The sequence below is a fragment of the Topomyia yanbarensis genome, chromosome 3 (assembly GCF_030247195.1).
Source record: "Topomyia yanbarensis strain Yona2022 chromosome 3, ASM3024719v1, whole genome shotgun sequence".
Taxonomy (NCBI): domain Eukaryota; kingdom Metazoa; phylum Arthropoda; class Insecta; order Diptera; family Culicidae; genus Topomyia; species Topomyia yanbarensis.
In genome coordinates, this window is record NC_080672.1 from 380155839 (window position 1) to 380182082 (window position 26244).

Sequence of the window (26244 nt, forward strand, 5' to 3'; positions counted from 1 at the left end):
AACGGTGCAGGAAGCTACTGGTTGGCGCCGCTGCTTTGCCCTAATTAGCAAGTGAGCAAGCAGTTTTTGAGGGGAAGGTGCAGGATGGTGCTGAACGATTTGATGGGCTAATGGGACACGTGTTTGCTCGGCGGAACATATTGGACAGCCGCGATGACAGCCGGATAGTCATTACACGCAATAGACGCTGTGGGTTATTTGACTATACCCACTAAATGGGCAACATGCCGGATTTGAATGCATTAGATGGGGCGATGTGGATGACTGATAAGGGTCTCGCAGTGGGTGGTGGTGGTTGGTAGTGGTGATGGGGCGAATTGAACAGCCTGTTAATCGTATCCTGATAGGTCAACGAAGAGCTTTTTGTGTAGGCTGTGTGGTGCACAATCCACTTATTGTGAATAATTTTATTATTTACTTTTTCTGGAGTAATTAACATTGATTTTAGAAGTGTTTCATTGCGCTTAATAAGATTGCTTGGCAAAACCCGTGTTGCACTAGTAACAGAGAATCAGGTTCTGGAATTTGAAATACTTTATTCAGTAATCGATTCAGAATAGCATGAGAATATTTATAAATTCATTAGGTTAAAAATTCATGGTTTCACCAGAATACATTAGCACGTTCCCCTATGTAGTCGGAGATTTGTGCCTTACCGTGTCTTGTTATCGTTTTCCTGAGCGAAAGGAAAGGAGAAAAAGAAGGGAGGAAGTAGAATTGGGAGGTGGGAAATAACAGCACAATAGCAAATAAGTTAAAATTACAAGTAGTTAAAATCGCCTGCGAGAAAGTCTAAAGCTCTTTACCGCATTAAATACACATTAAATACACTGGAACCTCCATTTACGAACCAAACCGGGGGTTCGTAAATTGAATTTGTTCGTAAAAAACGTGTTTAATCCACCTAACAGTGTGATGAGACATTTCTTATAACTCTTATCACTCTCTTCGGATATTATATCGTTTAAGAACATTTAGAACTTGATGCTTCGCGATGTTTTTGATAACACATACTACATGGGATAGTGGCAGGACTCAGAGAATCGCTCAAATCAGCATAGGACAACCTCAGTGCTAGAAATCTCAAACCAAATCAATGGGAAAGCGAAAAAATGGCCCATAAAATAGACAGACCAACGAATTATTGTTAATGCTATGTTAATAAAATATCTATATTGTGGTGGGAAAACTGAATTTTCCTAAAAGCGAATTTTTTTTTGAATCGATTTGAAGTTTATATTTTACTCAAATTTCCAACGCGGCTGAGAACTAAGAAATCAACGCTTTTTCTTGAAAAGGGCGATACTAGCAGTGATACCATTCAAAGAAAATCAACAGTGAATATTTCCAGACTTGGTTTTATTTCATATTTAAGAACTATTGTGTTTTTTGACATCCTAGATTGCATGATTCAGTGATCGAAACCCAAAACTTCATAAAGTATTTGAAATTATTAAATTAAAATTTGTTTTTGCTATTGAAATTGACAAAATGATAGTATCGCCCCTTTGGCGATTGTTTACTTTTTCGGTCCCATCTATCAGCATTGAAGTATCGCCCTTACGTTTTTTTACAATAACTACCGTTTTACACCACAGATTTCGTCCGGGTTTTTTCAATAGAGATCATTGTTACTATTTACAGCTGGTATCAGTTTGATAATCCTAAAAAATACGAAAATAACAGTTTCGCCTCTAAACTGCTAGCAAAAAAAAGTATCGCCCTGTTTGTTTGCATGGAGCGTAGAGGGCGAAACTTTAAATAAACAAACAAAAATACAGTTTCGCCCGTTGTATTTTTTGCTGTAGTTTAAGAAAGCAATATCGTAGAATCAAAATTTTTAGGTTAATTTGTTGCGTTTCAAAGCCCTCATTCGCATGTAAGAAAAAAGCCCTATGTTTACATTTGTAAGTATCGCCCTTTTCACAAAAAAAAGCGTTGAAATGAAATCGCAGCTCCTGATATCACGCTATCTCTGAAGTGCATGCGTGCATAGTTCCAAATTTTACTTCGACATCGACTTTTTCTAAAGGTGACTTCCCAGTAGTATTCTTGATTTGAATTATTATCGCTAATCCTAATGCAAAAGAACAAATAAAAACCTCACGAAAACGAACCGTTTGGGAAAATCATCATCATTACTGGAATTTTCATTTTCACGAAACTTTTCGATAACCTTCCGTCACTTGCGTTAATGCACTGGGTGCACAGTAGGGTGACATGAAAAAATGACCCCTATCGGCCCACCTCTGCGTCGATTCCTAGTCCCACCAGGAGTACTTGCACCAAATTTGAAGCAAATCGGACAAGTCTAATTACCGGACCAACGGGCCTGAAATTTGTATGGGAATTTTCAACAATTTACATGGAGAAAACCCACCAGCACGCATTTTCGCCGCTAGGTGGCACTGTATGCATAGTATTATCACTGTAAGTGAAAATAAGAAGGATAATTGAATTGTCTACAACTTAGTCGAAGACTGCAAGTAAATCCGACTTTATTAAAAGAAGTTATTAAACTTTTAACGAAGTGATGTCTGAGTCAGTTTTGCATGGGGCCTAATAGTGCATGGTTGTGTATCAGTACTCGATTCACACGAACTAAACATTTTTGTGAAATAATCGTTAGGTTTAGCTCAATGGTATGTTCAGAAGAATTATAGTAAATAATAGGAGTCATGCTGTGATTAGAAAATTTTAGTTCCACCTGTTACCACATAGAGGGCGCCAACACTAACTTTTCAACGGAGAGAGATAGAAATTTGGTGTCTTCTACAAAGTTATAGAACAGGCATTTTTCAGTATTTCTTCTGAACATCTTGATACTCTATCTCTCTTCTATGAAAAGTTAGTAGCGGCGCCCTCTATGCGGTCACAGGTGGAACTAAAATTTTCTAACCAAAACATAACTCGTATTATTTACTATAATTCTTGTAAACATACTATTCGGCTAAATCTAACCATTATTTCACAAAAATATATAGTTCGCGGGACTCGAGTACTGATACACAACCATGCACTGCTAGGCCCCATGCAAAACTGACTCAGACATCACTTCGTTAAAAGTTTAATAACTTCTTTTAACATAGCCGGATTTACTAGCAGTCTTCAACAAAGTTTTAGGCAATTAAATTATCTTTCTTATTTTCACATACAGTGATAATAAGAAGCATATAGTGCCACCTAACGGCGAAATTGCGAGTTAGTGGGTTTTCTCCATGTAAATTGTAGAAAAATTCCATACAAACTTCAGGTACTTTGGTCCGGTACCTAGACTTGTCCGATTTGCTTCAAATTTGGAGCAAGTATTCCTGGTGGGACTAGGAATCGAGTCAGGGGTGGGCCGATTAAGTTTTCAAAAATTCATCATTTTTCTGGGCAGTCTAGTGCACAGTGCTCTAAAAATCTAGCGAAATCGTCTTAGGGCACCAGCGGGTCTGTAAAGAATACTAAAAATTAATTTCTATTCCATAATTTTCGGTTCAGCAATTCGAGAGATCGTGCTCACCGCAAGCCATGAAAAATAGACTACGTTGTGAAGCGATGGTCACTATTTATTAAAAAATCACGGTTAAATAAAAAATAAAACTATTAAAAAATTTCAAATAGTTTATAATTTTCACAAACTTATTAGGAAAAATTGTTTAATAAGCTTTCGTAATATTGTGTAGGAAAAAAGCTGAAAATTTGAAAATAAATCTGAGGATTATGATTGATTACAGAACTCTGGAATTTTCTATTGGGATGTTTTCAGGCAGGAATTTGATATTGATGCTATTAGACAACTGTGAAATCAAGACCAATAGATCAGTTACATATCAGGACCCCATTCCGACAATTTATCAAAAGTCCTCATGATGTTTACAACAACAGGTTATCAATCTACGGATCAGATAATGTAATATTGAATTAAATCAGTATGCATCAATAAATTTTCAACTCCAATCCATTTTTTTTTTTTGGTGTGGTGGGGGGGGGGGGGGGGCTGTATGGTGTTAAACCCCAAAACCTTCTTTCGGCTACGCCGTTGCTTGGAGTTATTTATTTCGCTTTTCATTTTCCGAAAGGTTTCAGATCGATCCGATGGTCATAAGTTAGAAAAATTGCAGTCAGAAGGTTCGCACAAATGAACATTTTTGCACTGATAAGTTATCAAGTTCCTCCCAGACAACTTGGAAGTGTTCGGTAATTATTTCTAGCGGTTGTAGATAGAAAAATGAAATACAAAATTCGATTTATCGAAATAATGTTTGGCTTATTTCAATGGATTATTACTATATTGAACAATAAATAGGCGGCGAAGAGTAATCCACAAACAACAAGCCATAACTTTTAAAGTATTCAAAATAGATATTTGAAGTCTTCAGTAAAGTTATTCGCAAAAGTAAGAGCTACAAATTTGCTGAAGGCATCATTTCGTTATAATCACTTCCAAGAAAATTTGTGAAAATATCTCACTCATAGGGGGATTAATCAGCAAAAGCACAATATCAAAAGAAAGAGCATATTACCTCCATTAAATTCTCCGAAGATACTATTGACCTAAAATAAGCCGTTTTGGCGTTAATAATCGATTACATGTTTTTGGTCATATTTCTGGCAATGGGAAATGATAAAAATCTTTCGTCCGCATTTAATGTTAAATATCTCTTTTAATAATAGTCCGATTTCAACAATCTATAGCTTGTTCGAAAGGTATTCGTTAAAGCTGTCTAAAAACATATAAATTGTTGATCTATATTGTCAATTCCGGCAGATAATTTAAAAAAAACTGCAAAAAACGCCATTTTTACGCATTCAAACATTCATATCTTAAAAACTAAACATCAGAATCAAAAACAAATTAATAGCGTTCATACTGTTTTTTAGTTCTTTCATTTAAAATTGGTTTGGATAAGATCGGTTCAGCCATTGCTGAGAAACACGAATGAGAATTTGTCCGTTACATACACACACACACACACAGACACACACACACAGACATTGTCCCAAATCGTCGAGCTGAGTCGATTGGTATATAAGACTCGGCCATCCGGGCCTCGGAAAAAATCTTGAAAGTTTGAGCGAATTCTATACATTTCTTTTATAAGAAATGTAATAAAAAGTGTTCGTTATTTGGGATTTAGTTCGTAAAAAAAGTTTGCTCCATATTCTTATTAAAATTTGTTGGTTGAGCCATATTCTCGATAACCATAACAATATGAGTATTTTTGGAACGGGCTTGACAAAAAGATGATGAAAATGGACAAATCAATAGTAATTCTTCAAAAGGGCTAATGAGACTTTTGTAAACAAACTTATTTCGCTCATTATTCCGCCACCGAGTTGAATTTTATGAAAAATACACATGATTCAACATCTTTACCCTTGGCAGAATCAATTTCAAATGTTTTCTGTGTTGAAATGTTATCAAATTAAGAGAAATCAGCAAAACAAAAGTTTGTTTACAAATCTTATTAGCCCTATTCAAATGTTGATATGGAAATGTAACCTTTTTGAAATCCAAGATGGCGACTTCCGATTGAGAAAAATTCTCGATAACCATGACAATATGGGTATTTTTGGAACGGGCTTGGCAATTAGATGATGAAAATGGATAACTGGAACCTTTTTGAAATCCAAGATGGCGACTTCCGGTTGAGAAAAATACTCCATAACATTAACAATATGGGTATTTTTGGAACAGGCTTGACAAGTAGATGATGTAAATCGACAAACGGAACCTTTTTGAAATCCAAGATGGCGACTTCCGGTTGAGAAAAATACTCCATAACGTTAACAATATGGGTATTTTTGGAACAGGCTTGACAAGTAGATGATGTAAATCGACAAACGGAACCTTTTGAAATCCAAGATGGCGACTTCCGGTTGAGAAAATTTTTCTATAACCACAACAATATTAGTATTTTTGGAACGAGCTTGACCAGTAGATGATGAAAATGGACAATTAGAACCTTTTTGAAATGCAAGATGGCGACTTTCGGTTGAGAAAAATACCCATATTGTTGAGGTTATAGATAATTTATCGAAACCGGAAGTCGCCATCTTGGATTACAAAATGGCGCAAGACATCGATTTCTGTCAGGTATTCGTCAACCCCATTCCGAAAATACCCAACATTTATTATTAACAGTTCACTAAGAATACGTGAAACTTCATACTGTGCTGTACAACATTAAACTTTTTTTACGAACTTGGTTCGAAAAAAAGAGTTCGTTTTTTCGAATTTAGTTCGTAAAAAAGTTACGTAAAACGAATATTACGTAAAAAAAAGAGTTCGTAAATGGAGGTTTCAGTGTAACTGGAATTACTGGAAGTTGTATATTTGGTGATAAAAGGTTCCGTAGACGGTTTCACAAAGCTCACATGAAAAAGACTCAGCGCGCTGAATAGTTGCAATGTGATAACTAAGTTTGCAGTGGCCGGTTAAAGCCCTGGTCAGCATGCCGCTGTGGAATTTCGAAAAATGCGATTTTTTCGAACTCGCTGGGCACGATTGTTCTAGAAACGCCTTTGTTTGACGACACGATTGTAGATTTCTGCAATAATTGCAGTGCTCGGATGAAGCCCAGGACCGTATTTTTCTCTTATCCAACTTGTTGCAATTGGCAGCACGGACTCAAGAGTCACTGTACCTGCTCTGACCAATTCGTCAGCCTGTTAATTTTCAGTAATATCGAAATATACGGGCACCCAGACAAGGTAGATATTGTTGACAATGCTTAATTCTTCGATTTGGGTTCGACACGCGATCACTAGTTTGGACCATGATTTGTTTAAGCTAAAAGCAGCCTAACTGTCGGAGCACAAGTTTATAACTTTGCCGGACAAGCTCTGTTGAAGGGCCGATTGTACCCCGCACATAATCGCGAAGATTTCTGTTTAAAATACAGTACAGTATCTACCTAGCGAGTGAGACTGTTCCAGTCTCATTTCACGACAGTAGATACCAGCATCAGCACGTCCCTCCAGCAGAGAGCCGTCAGTGTAACAGGCCACTTGCGTTTGGCTTTGTCTCTCCATATAGCCGGACAATAACTCCTATGGATAGGGAATCTTCACATGTCAGTTTAATATCGCTGGGAGCAAGAATTACCTCTCCCCATATAATTCTTTGTTTCCACAGTCTTGTATGATTGATAAGAAGATCAACCTGGCTACTGTTCCACAGATCGGCATCCTGCAGTCTGTATGCTCATGATAATGCTTCTTGTTAAAAGTATCTATGTATTCGTTTCTTATTTAGAAGCGCTTCAAGAGCCTCAGTCGGAGTTGTTGTGAAAGCACCAGTAAATGCTGTGATCATCATTCTTTACAGATTGTAAAGTTTCGAATGGCTCGTCAAAACTTCCATCTGCCACCACACTAGGCATCCTTAGTTAAGTATTGGACGTAAAACTGTCTTAAAAATCCAATAGATATATTTGGGTTGTGGATTCCAAGCTTTTTCGAAAGTTCGTCCACATTGCTCGAAGGCCATACACGCTTTTTGACTTTAAACTCAATATGACCAAACTGGTTCAGTTTGGAATCTTATATGACCCCAACGACTTGACATGGCAAAATAACTCAGTGTAAAAAAGCTGCAAGGCATGAGTTCCACTAATTATTCGCTGTTTCGTGAATAGAACCATAAAAGTTTTGTTTGGATTTACCAAAAGAAGGGAAGGTAATGTCAAAGACATAATCGATGTGAAGTAGAATACACTAACGGATGCTAAAATTTTTTACTATCTTCTGAAAGGTTTTCAGCGTAAAAAACGCTTTCTTTGTGATTTTTATTTTTTTAGAAATTTGGATGAATCGGGAATCCGTAGCATCTGGCTCAAATGGCACGTTCCCCAGGTTGATCGGAGATTTGCTAAGAATCGTCTCTTCATCATTTCCTGATTTGAAGGATTGGGGAAGTGGCAAGGTTAGGGGTAAGGAAAATATCGACACAGAACAATTAAAACAGGGCACTCTGCACCCCCGGAGGGATGCTGCAGAATTGCAAAAAAAATTATTTAAGCAGTGAGCGGATATATCAACACCCCCGAGGGGATATTGGAATAACAGAACGACAACACCCCCGAAGAGATATTGTCATTCAAATACGGCTAAAACTGTAGCTCTGTATCAGACTGGGTTAGGAACAATAGCATATTCTTCAGTTTCAGCTCTCTGTGCAAAGGTTGATCTATGTATGGAGAACCGAAAATCCGGATACGTAATTGCATTACTACAGGGTGCAACTGCTATGATACGATGTTCTGTAATCGGATTCACAAAGATCACATGAATAATACTGAGCGCGCTGAATAGTAGCCATGTGATAATTTAGTCGCAATGTTCAGTCAGTGCCATGACTAGAATACTGCAGTTGTGCTTGGAAAAATGCAACAAATTCTCTGACATTTTTGGACTCACATCCAGGAGAAAAGTCTTTATTTGAACGCAAGTTTGCAAGCTACGCCAATGGTTGTTTCAATGCAGCCCAAGAGCAAATCTTGTACTTTATCCAACTTATCGATAGTGGTAGAACTGGTTCTGGACTAACGAAGTCAGTCTTAGTGCCAGCTCTAACCAATTCATCTGCCCATTCATTACCAGTAATACCGGAATGACCGGGTACCCATAGAAGGTATATAGCATTTGAAAGGCTAAGTTCTTCGAGTTGAGTTCGAGAACGCACCAGTCATCGCCATCAAGATCATCCTCTAAAGATGGTTTAACTTTGACAGGATTGTCTTAACTTCTCTCTTCTGCCAGCAAACATGGCACCCGTATGCGAATATTGGACTAACAATTTGTGTGTAGGTCCACTGAATGTACTTGGGTTTGAGTCCCCAAGATTTGCCGAAAGCCTGTCTACATTGGCCGAAGCCCAGGCAGGTTTTTTTCAATTCTGAAATGTGAGCTGTCCAATAAGGTTTTGAATCAAGAATTACACCAACGTGCTACAATTGATCAGCGTCAATAATTTCAAAGTCAAAGAACTGCAACGGACGAGCTCCGTCTATAATGCTCCGTTGCGTGAAATGCACCATTGATGTTTCATTTGGATTCATTGATAGTCCAACATTAAGACATCATTGCTCAACAACACATATAGCTTGCTGCATCATATCAAAAAGTGTGTAAATGCAAAAATCGGTGATCATTATATGGTAATCATTGGCGAAAACATATGTCGGAAACCCAAGCTCATTAAGTTTCCTCAAAAAGCCATCAGCGACACGGTTATATAGAATTAGTGACAGCACACCACCTTGAGGACCACCGCAGACACTCAGTTTCCTTATCTCGACTTGTCTTAACGATGAGCACAGATATCGGTTGCTAAGCATTGCGTGTATCTAGTTTGTAATATATGAAGGTACTCCATGACCTCGTGCTGCTTCCAAAATGGATTCGAAAGACACGTTATCACAAACATCTTCAATATCGAGAAAAACTCCCAAACTTGATTGCTTTTGTGAAAAAGCTTTTTCAATGTTGTAGAAAACGTTGTGTAACAGGGTGGTAGTAGACTTCCCCTACTGATATGCATTTTGCATTGCATGCATCGGGTGCTCACCCAAGCTAACATCCCAATTGTAGCGGTCGTTTAAACATTCCACTGATTTGAGAAAGAAGGATGTCACACTTATCGGTTCAAAGCACTTTGACTCATCATAAGTGACGCAGCCACCTTTGGGAGAGAATTTTACGGTTATTTCCTGACACGCTTATGGAATGTATCCTGTTGTAAAGCTACAAGTAGGAACCTTTTTCGAATATACTTAAAGTGTTCATATTCTCTCTGTAGTAGAACGGGAATGATTCCATCTTTCCCGGAGACTTATACGGAGCAACACTTTCAATCGTTCATTTGATCGATTTGGTTGTCGCAATTTTACGAGCAAATGCCCCAGAATCAGAACTACCTGAAAAGAATTCAGGGGCAATCGTCAGTGATGGCTCAGTACAGCCTGGAAAATGTGTACCAAAAAGACAGTTGAGTGCTACATCTTCGTCAGACGAGTATTCACCATTAGCAGTTGTAATCGAACTGACATAAAAGTCTTTTAACTTCGAAAGTAACTTATTTAAACTACTAGTGTCGTTGAGACTTGTGACATTTGAGGTTTTTCCAACCACTTCGCTCAGAGGATCGAAGGGCATTTCTGTATGCTATGCGAGCCAACTTAACCATCCGGAAGTCGCGCTTGTGGCCCACTGAACGAGAAGCCACTGGTATCCTAAGGCAATTTCACTAGATTTTCAGAGCAGTGTGCACTCAGTGCACTAGCGCGACTACTGAAAGGTTAAAGGCCTCCGACCCGTCTCTGCATCTGCGATTCCTAGCTCTTTTAAATAGCTTTTTGAGTCGAATAAGTTCAGTATTCCCCTAAGTTGTTCTTCTAGAAGCACGCATAACTCGCAGCGGACAAGCCTCTTGGTATACTATGAGTTTGTTTTATCCAAGACCTCATCCAAGTCACCTGGAGATTCAATCGTCGGCAGATACCAATGAAACCTATTCGTAGAGGTCCCAGTTCGTAGATTTCGACTTACGATATGTGACGATATCTAGCGAGACGTTTAAATGATCAAAGACGATGTACTTATGATCAGATAACAACGGTTCTAGCTCGTTGGGTATGAGCCAGTTTGTCAACTCATGCCTAGTACTGTCAGAGTAGGGAGTTACATCTGACACCTCTTCTCTGCCAGATCGTGCAAATGTTGGACGTCTTCCTACAATAAGTATGTGCAGATTTGTACTACTTAAGTATTCCATCAATACGGTGCCTCTCAAATTGCTCTAACTTATGTGGTTGACATTTGAATAACCACCGATTATGAGGGGAAACCCATTTCTGCCGCAATATGATACAAACCTTTTGACATCCTCAGAAGGTGATGGTTCAATATGCGGCAAGTATGCCGAACAATAGACGTATTCGCTATTTATGTTATCAACAGTTATATTGATCGTGACAGCACAAATATCGCGAGTTGTGAGGTTAGCTATAACACATGCTTCAATAGCACTATTCACACGTGTACATGCACGAGGCATTTTACGTAGATTTGTCAAGCCATTTTTGTTGAAAGCTACGAAGACAGGGTTAAGCAGCTTTCCAACATAGAAGTTTCCTTTATGGGAGTACGGTTCTTGAACTAAAGCTGTGGAAACTTTTCCTTCCTACACAAGGCGGAATTGATTCATAGTTGCTGTACGTTTATGCTGAAAGTTAATTTGTGCTACTCTAATTATACTTGTTCAAAGCGCTACACATCGCATCATCAGCACTTAGCGTACAGTAACTAGAAGATACCAAACACTTTGGCTTATAATCGCCTATAGCGAACCCCGAAATGGGTATTAGGGACATGACCACCATTTGAATTCCACGATTCGTACCGATTGATCGTGTAAACAGACGTTCTGTACTGTTTTGATTTTTCGTTTTGTTTTATTTGTGTGTATAACTCATCAAATTACCGTTGTAGTCGAAAATATTTGTTCACCGTGCATAGTTTTGTGTTGGTTTGTGTATTTGAAGCGAGTGATTCTTCGTTTATCTCGTGATTTTGTTTACATCACTGTGGATTCACCCACTAAATTTTACACACTACGCACTCGGTTCACTATCTGCAGGCGAGTAGCGAAAAGTGCTTCCCACACGTCAAAAAGTCGGATAGAAAGTAGCAATTAATTCTGTTTGCAAAACATGTGACTCTCCTGTTAATGGGATCGAGAAAATTACATGTCGTGGCAATTGTGGATTGGGTTTTCACCGCACTTGCATTCCTGGTATGCAGCGATCTGCTCTGAACTTGTTGTCTGGATTTAATAAGAGCTTGTACTGGCTGTGCGACAATTGTGCTTGCATTTTCAACAAGTGGATGGAGCAAACCGATCCCGCTGCTTCCAATGTGGACACTAAAAAATTGTGCGAGGCAGTAGATAACCTGAACGCAGTCGTGTCTAATCTCTCCAACCGCATTGAGACACATTTTCTCGTCTAATTCTGGTTCTGTAGCTCAACGAGGGCTGTCTATCAAGCGACTTCTGGAGGATCTACCTACTCCAAAAAGAAGTCGCGAGAATTACGCTAAATTTCGCGCCACTGCAGCCGCTGTCTGTGGTACTCGAGAAATTCAGCGGGAAATCAGAACAGTTGCTGATGAGCGGGAACAGTTCTGGGTTTACCTCAGCCAGCTTGATCAGAGCCATACAGTGGATGACCCAAGAATGCCTGGGAATAAGAAATACTCCCAAAGCAATTTTGTTGGTCAAGAAGGATGCTGATCTGACAAAGCTCAATTTTGTTTCCTTCCGAGTCGAGCTTCCGAGTGAACTGAAGGACGTAACACTCACAGTCCAACTGGAGTGTTGCTTCGCGAATTTAACATCGACCAGCAAAGACAGGATAGATTTCGTCAATAGGTTACATCGGACTCCGGGATGCACCGCCGCTTGTACTATGGAAGCCCTCGATCCCCCCGCCACAGTCCAGCTACTGCAGCCAGCGTTCACCAGTCGTCCCGGTCCTGTGTGCGAAAGTGGAAAAAGGGTATTCTAAGCTTCATACTGCAGCAAGTATCCATCTATTTCGAAACCTTCTAGCACCGAAATGTTTTTGGATTCCAGCTCACCGTCAATTGCGCAAAGTTCCTGTCGGTATCAGGCGCCGCCTTTCATGCCAGCGACCCGCAGCCGTTCAGGAGTGGTACCTAGTTCAGCTACATCGAGTACAACCCTCGGGTTCCAGTTTTCCCGGTCACCGGGACGCACACTTGCCACCAGTCCTGAGGAAGCCCGTAGTCCCCCCCCCCCCATCACAGTCGAGCCCCTCCAGCCAGCGACCAGCAGCCATCCCGGTCTAGTGGTGGAGTTGGGACGAGGGGTCTTCCGCATACCTACAGCAGGCAAGTATGAAACATCTGTGAGCTCTTTTTTGCCTCAAAACTCTTCGATTTACAGCCTTGGACAACGACGGGACAAGCTGCTACTGTACTACCAAAACGTTGGTGGTATCAATTCAACCGTTGAGGAATATCGCCTTGCAGTCTCCGATAACAGTTTTGATATCATCGTCTTCGTCGAAACGTGGTTAAACGATAACACGCATTCAAGGCAGGTGTTCGGTACTGGATATGAAGTTTTTCGTTGCGACCGGATCCTTAGAAATAGCCGTAAATATACTGGAGGTGGTGTATTAGTATCAGTTAATCGCAGTTTGAAGGCACGAGTTGTTGAGAAGACTTGCTGGGATTGCCTCGAACAGGTCTGGACGATAATCGAGCTTGGCGACCGTAACTTGTACTTATGTGCGTTGTTCGTCCCACCCGACCGAGTTCGTGATATCGAATATGTTGACGCACACTGCAGCTCAGTTTTTACCATCCTCGTAGACGCTAAATCGGTTGATAAGATCATCGTACTAGCAGATTTTAATCTCCCCAGCATTTCGTGGAGATCTTCCCGCAATGGATTGCTTTACCCGGATTCCGATCACTCCGTTCTTCACTCAGGGGCGGTGAGGCTTCTTGACAGCTACAGCTCAGCCACGTTACTACAAATTAATCCTATTGCCAATGAGAATAACTGCCACCTTAATCTTTGTTTTGTCACCGATCTGGTTCCTGCTACATCAGTAGTGATGGCTCCCTCTCCTCTAGTGAAACCAGTAGCGCATCACCCACCATTGATCGCCACGATCGATCGCACCCTGGCGCACGATTACAATATTCCTCCGATCCTCGTCTCATACGACTTCCACAAAGCTGATCATCGCAGTATCGCATACCTCTTCTCCACTCTGGATTGGCTAAATATTGTTGACCCCGAAGATGTTGATACGGCAGTTCAAACATTTTCCAACGTTTTGGGTTATGTTATTGACAGGCACGCCCGGAAGATAGTTCATCATCAACAAATCGGCCCTCCTTGGCAAACGAGCACGATGCGGTGGCTGAAATCCATTAACAGAGCTGCGCTGCGGAGGTTTACCAAGTATCGTACAATTTCACTTAGAAACTATTACGTCAGTCTCAACCATTCTTATAAACGAGCTAGTCAGGATTGTTTCTTTCGATATCAGCAAAACATTCAGCGTAATCTCAAGTCGCACCCAAAACGTGTCTGGAAATATGTGAATGAGCAGCGCAAGGAATCCGGACTGCCGACGTATATGGCTTTCAACAGCCGCACAGCTACCACATCCCAAGATATGTGCAGACTTTTTCCGGAGAAATTTGCGAATGTGTTCACAGATGAGGCCTTAACAGTTAATCAAATTGAAGTCGCTGTCAGTCAAGTTCCGGTTGTGAGCCAAACTCAAGTGCAATCGATGTCAATGAAACGAAGCTTGTTCTCGGTTAAAATCGTCTTTCAATCCGGGACCCAATGGCTTTTGTACTTTTGAAAAGGTACATGTACGTTTTAGCGACTCCACTTCTTCGCATCTTTAGAGCATCTATTGCCAGTGGCATCTTTTCATCCTGCTGGAAGTCCGCGAATATGTTCCTCCCAGTCCATAAAAAGCGAGACGTCAATAATTACCGGGGAATTACATCATTGAGTGCTGTCTCGAAGTTGCTCGAGCTGGTGATTATGAAAAGTTTTCACCGTTTCTTCATTCTCACTGTTCCTTTGTCTGCCTGTTTTTCAGTGGACATTCTTTGTCTGCCTGTTTTTCAGTGGACACGTTCATAAAGAATCCTTAAGAAAGGAAAAAACAAAGACTCACGTCCAAACAAGGAATATATAAATTTCGACTTTAATTTGTCTCGCCCAACTCTACGTCTACGATTTTACAAAACCTTCAACGTCCCCGTTAATTTCGGCTGATTCCTTCTTGTTGTTTTTTTCAGCGCATTGTTATTATTTTTATCAAAGTTTTTAACACCTTACTGTTAGCAATGTTTAGCATTAAGACATCATTGGGGTTTTGAATTGCCTGTTGGTGTATATATGACAAATTCAAATACAAATACGATTTTAGAAGAAATAAGCGTCCACTGAATTTTTTTTCTGGTAACACTGTTCGAGATAAGTTGCAATTTTGGACTCCGCGATTGATTCTCGTTTTTCCGTTTGTTTTACGTGTTTCCGGCGTCCGTTTTCTCTTCAGGTGGTTAAACCGTGTCCGGGACGCGTGTGGCGAATGGAGTTCGGCTTCTGCTCGGTCCCACAGTTGGGGAAAGTGCCGTTTTTCAGAAGCTGGTTCCGGTGAATTCAGTTACGTCGGTCTGCCGCGTCTCTCGCTTTTGTCTGTGTTGGTGTCACATCATTACAATGCAGCAAAAGTTCACGTTTGACCGTCGGGATTGGTAGTGTGTGTAAAGCTAAATTTGCTGCTTTAGTGTCGTGCGTGTGTACAGTGTGTTTCGTAGTGGATCGGTATCACTTCTGGTTCTTGTAATCAACAGGAGTGCACCAATTAAAATGAAATGATCGGGTGTGTTTTTACATACAACATTCGAATAAAATTAATCGTATCGGAAGGTTTTATTAGCGACCAGCTACACGCAGAGCACACATACCACTCCATGGATGAAACTGGAACAGGAGTTGGAAGAAAGGCAACATTCAACACATGAAAAGAGTGAGTTCGTTCCGACATATATGTGTATATGTACTATTTTTTCTATTCGCTTGCGTGAGTGCGTTCTCATGGCTGAGTTTATTTTTCATTCCACTAGAAAACACGAGAATGTAGGTATGTTTGGTTCCAGAAATGTGTGAAGGACAAATGAAGTATGCAATATTAATGCGAGATTGAGATTAAAGCAATATTTACACTTATCCGATCCGTTTCAGTGGCGTTTCGGTGCCGTGCGCGGGCACCGGTATTCTTTCATGCGGGCTGGATGCGAGCATTCACACTTCTCCAGTACGACATCGTGCCGGACAGGTGTGAGTGCTCGCATTTGAATTGTGTTGGGGAGTATGGGTGTCCGTGCGCCGTGCTGGGCCGTCGCTGGGTCGGGTCGGAGGGGGTGGGGGTGAATTTGGCTTTAACCGGGTGGAATTTGTGAAGAAACGCCAAATAACGCGCACTCCTATTTTGCATGCATGCGTGTCCATAACCATTGCAACTGTGTCGGTGTCCTAGACGTCAAAAAAACTGAATGGTTGAGTTTATTATTGACTGAGTCGGGTAAACTTATTGAGGAGCAATGTGATATATTCAGGTGTGGCCAAGATGGTCTTTTGGTATTCGTGGGATGAACTGTACATGAGCGGTGTGAGTGATCTCAGAATGGATCGGCTTGCTTTCGTCATACCGTTCGTTCCGCTCCCATTGAGTTGTGTGAGCACTGTGACGTCGACCCGTTGTGCTTCTGGATTGTTCACATATTTTTGGTTGCCAACATTTGCAGGCCGTGTGTTCAGCCACTCCTGTATATGCCACATTGATTGAGGTGGACCTGGGTGCGTTTGGCAGACTCTTTGTTTACTCTTCCGCTAGCAACTCGGTCGCATTTGTGTTAATTTTTGACGAAGCCTTACAAAAGTTGTGTTGTACAGAGAATACAGTGTTAGTGAGTTCCGATGGCGATTTGTAAACGATTGACATGTAAAAGCGAGCGAGGCGTACGGCAGAACTACTCGGGTACGCTCGGTCCATGTCTGTGTGCGTTTTTAATTTTCTTACAGGTACTGTGTATGCGACAAAAGTAGAAATGTGACGGCAACGAACGTGCCATGGTGATTGAACGAGTGTAAATAAACGAGTGAGTGTGCCTAAATATCTCGCGTGTTTTTTGTGAACGGCCGATAGGCGTGCTGTCGGAGTTCGCTTTGGGGGGGAATTCCAGACAGGCGCTTGGTATTTTCGGAGACGTCTGCCCGCTGGGTTTCGCGATGTTCGCGAGGTTGGGGTGTGGGGTTTCGTGTCAGTTAACGGATGTCAGCTAGTCGTTTTCCTCGATTTTCCCAAGGCTAATAATCGATTATTGATTTTCGAGTATTCTAATGATTAATCGATTATCTGCGTTAATTGAGTACAGAACGCATGACTACTTGTGTTGCCTTATGTATTTTCTTTGGAATGGTTTCTGCGGATATGATCTTCTATACATGCTCTTTGCGGACTTGCGGCCGGAGGGAGTTTGGTGCGCTTTGACGGTATTTTTGTCTGCTGTTTTTAGCGCTTCGCTAGCCTGTGTGTAACGAACCGAAATGGATCATTACCGGAATGTGAACTTGTCGTTTTCGGGACAGTGTGGTGTTTGGTATCATGTGTGCTAGTTGACTTTGTTGCCAAGCCGAGGTGCGCGAAATAAAACTTTATGAATGCTAAAAGATCAATAGAGATTAAGTATACAGTAGTTAAATCAATCGCGCGCGGAATTGATTGCTCCGAATCGACATTGTATTATTTACTTAGAATCGGTATTTTATTGAACTATCGTCTTAGAAATAACACAGTTTTTCATACTACGTTTTTGAAGTTCAATATTAGTAAAAGTCACTTTTGCTACGAAACCATTATACATGTGCAATTCCAACTATCTATAAGAATACTACAATAAAGTAACTCACGCACAAATACCTGTTGCATATGGTTTCCAATTTATTTCAAACGATCGGCGGGTAAAGTTAGCACCGATACAGCAGAAACCACCAAAAATTCGTCGCGTGATAAAAAAGGGGATGAAACCGATTTATTAAAATATCCATAGTCGGCTATCAGGAGTTCAAGTTGCTTATTCGGCCTACCGTACTAATACAACAAATGATAAATTCCCCAAATTCTCGGCAGCCGGCTGACCAGAGCAATTATTGCATGATAACGCTATTAGCACACTTACTAACAAATCTTCCCTTCCCGTGATACATGTGGAGATGCAAAGGATTCCTCGGTCTCTGGTAGCAACATGTATCGGACTAACATTCCTTCCTTCCCCGGAAGATCTGCATACGGACGTGGCCGGTGTCGGTATTGATTAGCATGCAGGGATTAATATCGATTGCACAATGTGATTCATAATGTTATTCCCCAGCATGTTGTTCCAATGAACATTTTGCAATCTAAATTGGTTCTGGTCAATCACGGAGTAGCAACCACGGGCGATCTCTTATGCTTATGCTTATGCTTTAAATTGGCTGACAGTTTTAGATATCACAGCCGGAGGAAAACAAACCTCCAATTAGTGTGTGTGAAATGACTTGCATAGAACTCTATTGTTTATACCCTACCATTTCGGTACGGTACCGTGTCTCCTTAGTTAACCGGATCGTCATGTGCAACTCGCCCAGGTTAAAATGCAGCTTCAGTGCACCTTTCAGCCCGTTCACAGTCCTGATATCATCCTGGTCTATACACATAATCACTGTCTAAGGGCTTAAGGCTTTAACTACTGCCTTTTCACCCAGTGATGTGGTAAAAATCTCTTGTATAATTGAGCTGTTAATCGTGGGGTCCTCCTTCAACTCGAGTATATGTATGTAATTGTGTATATGTGTGTATGTATGTATACATGTATTACAATGCGTATATGTATGTAGGTATTTGTATATGTATGTGTGTATGAATGTATGTGTATATTTTTTATGTATACATGTGTGTATCTATGTATGTTTACATTCGTATTGATTTACATGTCGTTTAAATTTCATTATTTTTTTGGTTTGTGTGTGTGTATGTGTATATGTGTGTATATGTACATATAAATGTTCAAAAAATGGTTGCATTATACACGGGATTGTTTTGTAGTGCACATATATATTCTATTAATGTGAAAAACTGATACTTCTGGATAGAAGTCAGATCTTCCTCCAATTACAGCCCCTTGGAGATCTCCAATGGAACAACTTACACAAGTTCAACAGGCAGTGACACCAGACTAAGAGAAACAAAAGGCTGAAGAAAACACGGAGTCTATCGGTTCTTTTTTATTATTTCCCCTTTTCTTTCTTAAATAAGCAGGAATTCAAGACATGTGGATGAGAGTCAAAGGAGACATAAATGGGAGATAGAAATGAAGGTAGAAAACTACAAAAATGGTAAGTTTTTTAGTACACATGTTTTATGTTATATATACAAATTGAACCAATATACTAAATACGCGTCGATTTCCTGCTTAAATGGAATCGAAAGTCTTACTGTAATGTTACAATCCAATTGATACAAACATTACAGTAAGGCGGGGCTAGTTGATGGAACGATGACCTCGGAACATGTCTGGCACTGTACACGAAATGGGTCATCGGAAAGTCAATTGAGCTAACACCTTTCTAAATCCGTGAACCAAGTTATTTGCATGAATGTTTAAATACATGCAAACATCTTTTTTCTGTAAATCACTACCAGCTAGTGGGAGATAGGATGGTTAACACACACACACACACACACACACACAATAAGCGTCCACTGAATTGTGTCAGAGATTCGCTTAAGGGGGACATCTGGTATAGAGGGCAATAATAATTGACTTTTTTGTCCGCTTAATCGTTACAACCTCTAGAAGGGTCCCCAGAAATCTCGGTGTCCACTCTGAACTTCTTCTGTTTTAAACAGCCATGCATTCCGCGCGCGTATATGCTATAACACACGCAGATTTCAATCTATCGGCAACAATTTTCGAAAAACTGACAGCGATAAAAAAAACAGTACGGACAGTAAACAATACACTCCAAACTACTTCTACCCAAATTTTCAAGAGCAAATATTCAATGGGTCATTTTCTACAGCGTTTTTTCCGTGATGCAATTTGATGTGGGACACCCTTTAATATCATTTTTCTCGAAACAGCTTTTTCAGTTTTTTTTTTTTTCAAATTGGCGAATACGATAACTCAAAAACTAATCAACGAATAGACTTGATTTTTTTATGAGGATGCCCAATATGTGTAGCCTGTCGGTGAACCACAAAAAAAATGGATAAAAAAATTCTTCCTATGATTTTGAATAGAAATGAGCGAATTTTAAAGTTAAATATGACATTTTTCGGTTGTCATGAAAATTCTCAAGGGGGGTTTGATTTTTTAACGTTTATTTTAAAAGAAACGTACAGAAACCCTCAAACTTTGAAGATTTTCTTAGAGGCCTGGACCTAGTCTTGTGAACCAAACGACTCTGCTCAACAAATTGGGTAGATGTTTGTTATCGAGGACACCCCAAAAACGCGAACTTAATTCACAAGAGGCCAAACCATCGAATATATTCACAGGGTATCTTTGGACGAATTGTTCGTAAGAATATTCCCCACAACCTGATAAAAATTAAAATTAGACATGGCTTACTACGATCAAATTAAAAAAAAATTAACTTTTTATGCTGACGAGGTAGAAAGTTGGTGCCTTCGACAAAGTTTTAGAAATGCTCGTAATAAAGAATTTTGTTGAACAAGTTGAACTTGTAGAATTTAATGTTATCGATTTGTAAAGCGTTTTGTGTGGCAACACCCTCAAATTTAGTTTTCTAATATAACTTTTTCCACTGTGACTTTTCGTGCAAACCGTGCTCTAGACAAATATGGAGGCATTAAAACCACATAATATTGTTGAAGACTGTAAGTAAAAATACCCTAGTAAAAGCATTACAAAATGAGCTTAAACCTTCTTACCTTTATTATGCGTAGTCCGGACATTTAAAATAGTGCCTGCTCGTCCATTTTTGTTTGCACCTTACTCTCTTATACGCAGTTAAACTTGGTGTAAAAAAATTTAAAATTCTTCAATAACTCTAAAACGAATGAGTATTTTTACAAGAGGTGTGCGCGGCGCCGCCGATTTCAGGTACAATTTTTATATGCAGTGTTCAACAATATTTGTACATGCAGTCTTCAACAATAATTTAATTTTTACATGCAGTCTTCAACAATATTATGTGATGTTAATACCTCAACATTTGTCTGGAACATCGTTTGCACGAAAAATCACAGCGAAAAAAGCTATATTAAATAGCTAAATTTAAGGGGTTTGCCTTAGAAAACGCTTTAAAAATCGATAACATTAAGCCCTACAAGCACAAGTTGTTCAACAAAATTCTTCATTATGAGCATTCCTAAAACTTTGTCGAAGACACCAACTTTCTACATCGTCAGTAAAAAAGTTAATTTTTCTATTTCAATCATAGTAAGCCATGCCCCAATTTAATTTTTATCAGGTTGTGAGGAATATTCTTACAAACAATTCCTCCAAAGATACCCTATGAATATATTCAATAATTTGGACTCTAGTGACGTTTTTAGCATTTCCGACCAGTAGTAGTTGTTAAGCCAACCGACTACACCTAAACCTCTTGTATCTCGTAATCCTCATCCATCCGGGACAACTGTTAAGTACTGCTTTAGTAAGGATTGTATTCTTGCTTATTTTGTTTTGTGTGAATCGTCATGTTGTTATCCATAGCAACTTTTCCTTACTTGCCGTAAAATCTTCGTGATATATCTCACCTGCTCAGGTCTGCTGCAAATATCGCACCCTGTTGAGACATGAACCGGTCTGTGGGTGTCGACCATAAGGATTTACATCTGTTTACAACCACCTTCGCCGGGTATCTTATCCTTCTTGGTGCTAGTCGTTCCTATTTATCTGCTAGCTGGTGCTGAGAACTTCTTGGCGGCATTATTTCACCCTATACCGTTGCCCATTTTCGCGATCCATTTCCCTGCCACTCTAATGGAATAATCATCGGCGGTAAAAAAAATTCTAGACAACGATATCCCGATTTTGTCCAACTTCGTGTTTTTCCTCCTTAACCGCACCTCTGACCGACATCTGCTGTCTACTTTACAGATTTACAGTTTTTCGATGTACAAGCTTACCAAATCACACGCGCCCTCGTTTATGTAAATTTACCTTTTAATTCGAAACGGTCTGTTTACTTGTGAAAAATGAATATTCTCATATTGAACAAAAGGGAAACTTTTTTTCCAACGTTGCTATAAATTTTTGACACCAGCATTGTTACCATGATTTTTTTTCTATCCATCGACTTGCAAACTAAGGTACAATGAAATGATTATTCACGCTGGCGAACTTAGTTGATATAAATAAATAAACTATTGAATTCGAACAGCGACTTCCGCTTACCAAAAAAAATCACAATGGAAAGAAAATCATTTGGCAGGGAGTGGTAAATAAATTGAGGAGATGGCCACCTTAAACGACTTCAATCCATCATTCCGTTACCACCACTTTCATATAACACCCATTTTTACTTATCTAAATGTTTTTTGACAACCATAAATCCTCACCTTGGAAACAAAAATGACTATAGTCATCATTTTTGAAATAAATAAATTATCTAATTTAAAATTCCCGAATGTTCTAAAAATTATTAATTAAAAAATTGAAATAAAAAAATTATCGTAGGTTGGGATTCGAACCCAAGCCAACTAGGTTCACTCAAATCAATAGAAGGCTACTGTAGCCTTTGTACAGACTCTATTCAGCAGCCTAGACTTGTCGGTACATCGGTAAAATCTTAAGCATTCGATGTATACAAGATTGGTGCAGACAGTAAGGTAAGTGCTTAGTATTCAACAGGTTGCTGGTTCGGATCCAGGTACGTGATATGGTATCCAACAAAGTAATACAGTTTTTCTCTAACTGAAACGTAGCACTAATAAAAGAATATGGCTTCCAAAGAGATTGATGGCGTGTGTAACTTGAAATAAATGTCTTTTTTAACAATTTTCCTATGATAATTCTCTCAGCTGAATAGCGGTAACGAAAAGGTTTATTGATAAAGCTGAACTGTGGTTTTCTTCAGGCTGTATACGTGCTGAAGAATTGTTCTTTCATGTGTCTTAATCAGACAAGCTGAATAAATTCTCCAAATCCCGGATGTTTAAGGGTGGAATAAACAATATATGATTACACGTGTACTTCCAATGTTCAGCTAGAGCTGAATAAAGCAACTGTTAAAACGTTTATAAAACCACGAAATGTTTGTTGGGTTGTTTCTAAAATGACTGAACTCAAATGACATTTTATGTGTCCAAACGGTTTGCAGTATATTTTTTCCTGAACTGGAGGATAATAAATTTTTAAAAGTAATTCAAAACGCTCATGGGGGGGGGGGGTTGAACCCCCAAACCTCTCCCCCCCGTGCGCGCGTGTCTGGTCATGAAGCCTGTTTCCGAAACTCGAACCTTTTTTTTCTTTTTTTGTGGTTCATCGACTAACTACAAGTCTAAACTTTACAAAACTTATTGAATTTCCCATATCAGATAGTTTTATCGAGAGTTATCGTGTTCGCTGCGGCGCTCCTCGACTTGGAAATGGTTGGACGTGTACTCTTGGAACGCTAGTATGTGTGGCTCTGTGTAACTGAAAATATGTTTTTTTCATACACAATGAATGTATAAAGCAATCCTAACATTACACAAAAGATCTATTGTTGCCCTGCCTTTCAAATAGTAAAGCAAAATAACCTTTGTTTTGAGCACTTTACACCAGACGCTCCCCTTAACATAGTAAGTATGAGACCCACGACACTCTATCACATAGCTACTATTCAGCGTACTAAGTATTATTCGGGTGACCGTTGAGAATCCGATTATGAAACTTCATATCATATGATATGTAACTGCCCTGCAGTAATACCGTATACCGTATCCGTATTGTCTCTAACCTAGTGTAATAAATTTCTATATACTTTATCAATAGGGTTCTTTCATTATTCGTGCTGAATTGAAGGATTCAGGTTGTTTATTGTTTTGTGTTGTGATTGTATTTTTATGCCCTTTCCCTACGGGAAAGTGATAAGACGACACGCAAAGGCACACATCTCCGAATAATATAGTGGACGTGTCAATCGAGCCAATAAATCCTGATTCCTGATGATTTGAGCAAACGCTACTAAGTATATGTACTTGAAAAATATGAAAAAAAAATTATAGTTTTGAACCAGTACAACGCCAGAGCAATTTTTCCTGAGGAGGAAATTCATTTGAACCGAAACGTTGAAAAAATTAAACATGTGAATTCGTCAAAAATTCCCCTTCAAATGAAAAAATAGCCAAACAAAACCTAACCCATCATAAATTCAAACGCCTCCGTCCGGTTTGATTCACGCGTGACCCATTTGGCATTCATCCGACAGTCATCTAAGAACTCGACGGACACGTAACTGTCTCGTTTATTGCGGCGTGTTGTGCATTAAAATGATACATCGTCCTCGGCCCATCCATCTACAGACGCCGCACCAGCCGCGCCGAGAGATCAAATTACAACCACTGACCGTAGGACATTTCCTCGGTGTGCCGTTTGCCATTACGGCAGTCACGTTGGCCGGTTTACAACAAATCCCCATCCATCATTGCGTAGCGTTGCAAAGTTTCAAAGCTGGATAACAAAGTGCAATCGGAGTGCAATCTTCGTGTACCGTTCAGCTACTGCCAAAGCGCGGCCGCTCCGTCCGTGGGTCATGTGTTATTTATGTCGGCTCATGTGGATCGGTTATTGTCATGATGCAACCCACTCCCCCCCCATTCCACATTGTCCGTTATGAAACGTGATAAAATTTATACTCAATAATTTATTTCCCGTTTCATCTCCTACCAAGTTGCGAATTCATTCGTTGCACCGGACAGTGCGGGAAGTGGCATCTCCTGTCCGAGCAACATTTTACAACTGACCGGGTATCCGATTGCTCGATTGCTGATCCCGGGACCGGCACCGGGCTGGCAATGAGCCATCACAGCATCGCAAACGCACACACACAGATCATATAATAGGCTGCTGACCGGAAATAGTATTCCCAAACTAAATGGCCACACCGATATGAGGTCGGCCGGGGGACCGTCCCCGCGGAAGTGCTTTGTGGCCGCGACAGGATGGAAGGTTTCAATTACGAATCCGGCCGGGATGGAATTCGATTCAACACACTTTGCTGATTGTCCGACGATAAATTGATATTTCAGTGGCGTGATTAAACGATGCATTGTTCGGCGCCGTTTGCTTGGAAGCTTAGAAATCGTGAAATTTTGAATTATTATCCTAGGTCGGAAGTTTATGGATATCATAGCTAACTTTTGTTTTACATGCACATTCATAGTTTTCAACAAAATTAGTGTCGAAAATATAAAAAAAGTTTTAGTCACTGTAATTTGTGTGCAACATTTAGTTCTTGGACACTTCATTTCAACTGACGTTTTCAACATTTTCGCTGAATAGCATTTCAGAGAAATTTAATCTGTTTTCCCAATTTACAGCCGCAAGCAGCAAATTTCCAATTAACGTTTAATTCATACATCTAAAACGGTTTTGTAGTTCCCCGGCGAAGTTCAACACCACCACCCCACTGTAACAACGACAACAGTAAAAGCTACTAGTTAATTTACCTGTTTTTACCGGCCGGAATAGTTTAGTTCGGCTCGGAAAATTCTCCAGTGGCAATTATTAAATTTTCATAAACTCTCCGTTGACCTTTTGTTTGCGTTGCCCGTCTGTATGTGGGTGTGTGTGTGTGGGTATTTTTTTGTTGTAAGTGCACGAGGCACCATAACCATTTCTCGGTAGATTATTTGTTGCCACTGTAAACGATGGTAGCCAATTTGAGTTGGTCGGATATTGTTCAACCCGTCTACAGTTTTTGCACTCGTGCTCTGGGCGCTCTCGGTCGAGTTTTAAACTTCTGTGTAAAATAAATAATTGATTATTTTCATTGGGACCCATTTCGCAACAATAACGCTCGGTTGAGTCGGTGGTGTGTTTTCTGCCCATGGATTTTTTTGTTGTTTTGCAGATCCTTTGTAGTGAGTTTTTTTTTCTATGAGAGAAGCTGCATGGGAGATGGAAGGTTTGGGAGCGGAAAATATTTTCTGTAATATAAACAAGGTTAATAAATTATTCACTTTTTCGGTTGGTACACCGTACCGTTCGTTTGGCAGGTGATAATTTGCATTGCAAAGAAGATGGAATGGATCCAGCAATGAATTTACTTTTAAAGGTAGAATTTCTATTAGGCTAAATCCTACATAGCTGCGGTTTAAAATAAAAAAAACGTTTTTAATCCACCTAACAGTGTGATGAGACATTTCTTATAACTCTTATCACTCTCTTCGGATATTATCTCGTTTGAGAACATTTAGAACTTGATGCTTCGCGATGTTTTTGATAACATACTACATGGGATAGTGGCAGGACTCAGAGAATTGCTCAAATCAGCATAGGACAACATCAGTGCTAGAAATCTCAAACCAAATCAATGGGAAAGCGAAAAATTGGCCCATAAAATAGACATACCAACGAATTATTGTTAATGCTCTGTTAATAAAATATCTATATTGTGGTGGGAAAACTGAA

General features: G+C 39.8%; 1 protein-coding gene across 1 annotated transcript; it reads left to right on the top strand.

Moving 5' to 3' along the window:
* The first annotated feature begins 224 nt into the window (after positions 1-224).
* Positions 225-24290, top strand: LOC131688268 (uncharacterized). The gene is made up of 3 exons (XM_058972456.1): positions 225-298; positions 12959-14303; positions 24135-24290. The coding sequence occupies exons 1-3, from the start codon at positions 225-227 to the stop codon at positions 24288-24290; spliced, it is 1575 nt and encodes a 524-aa protein (XP_058828439.1).
* The last annotated feature ends 1954 nt before the right edge of the window (positions 24291-26244 follow it).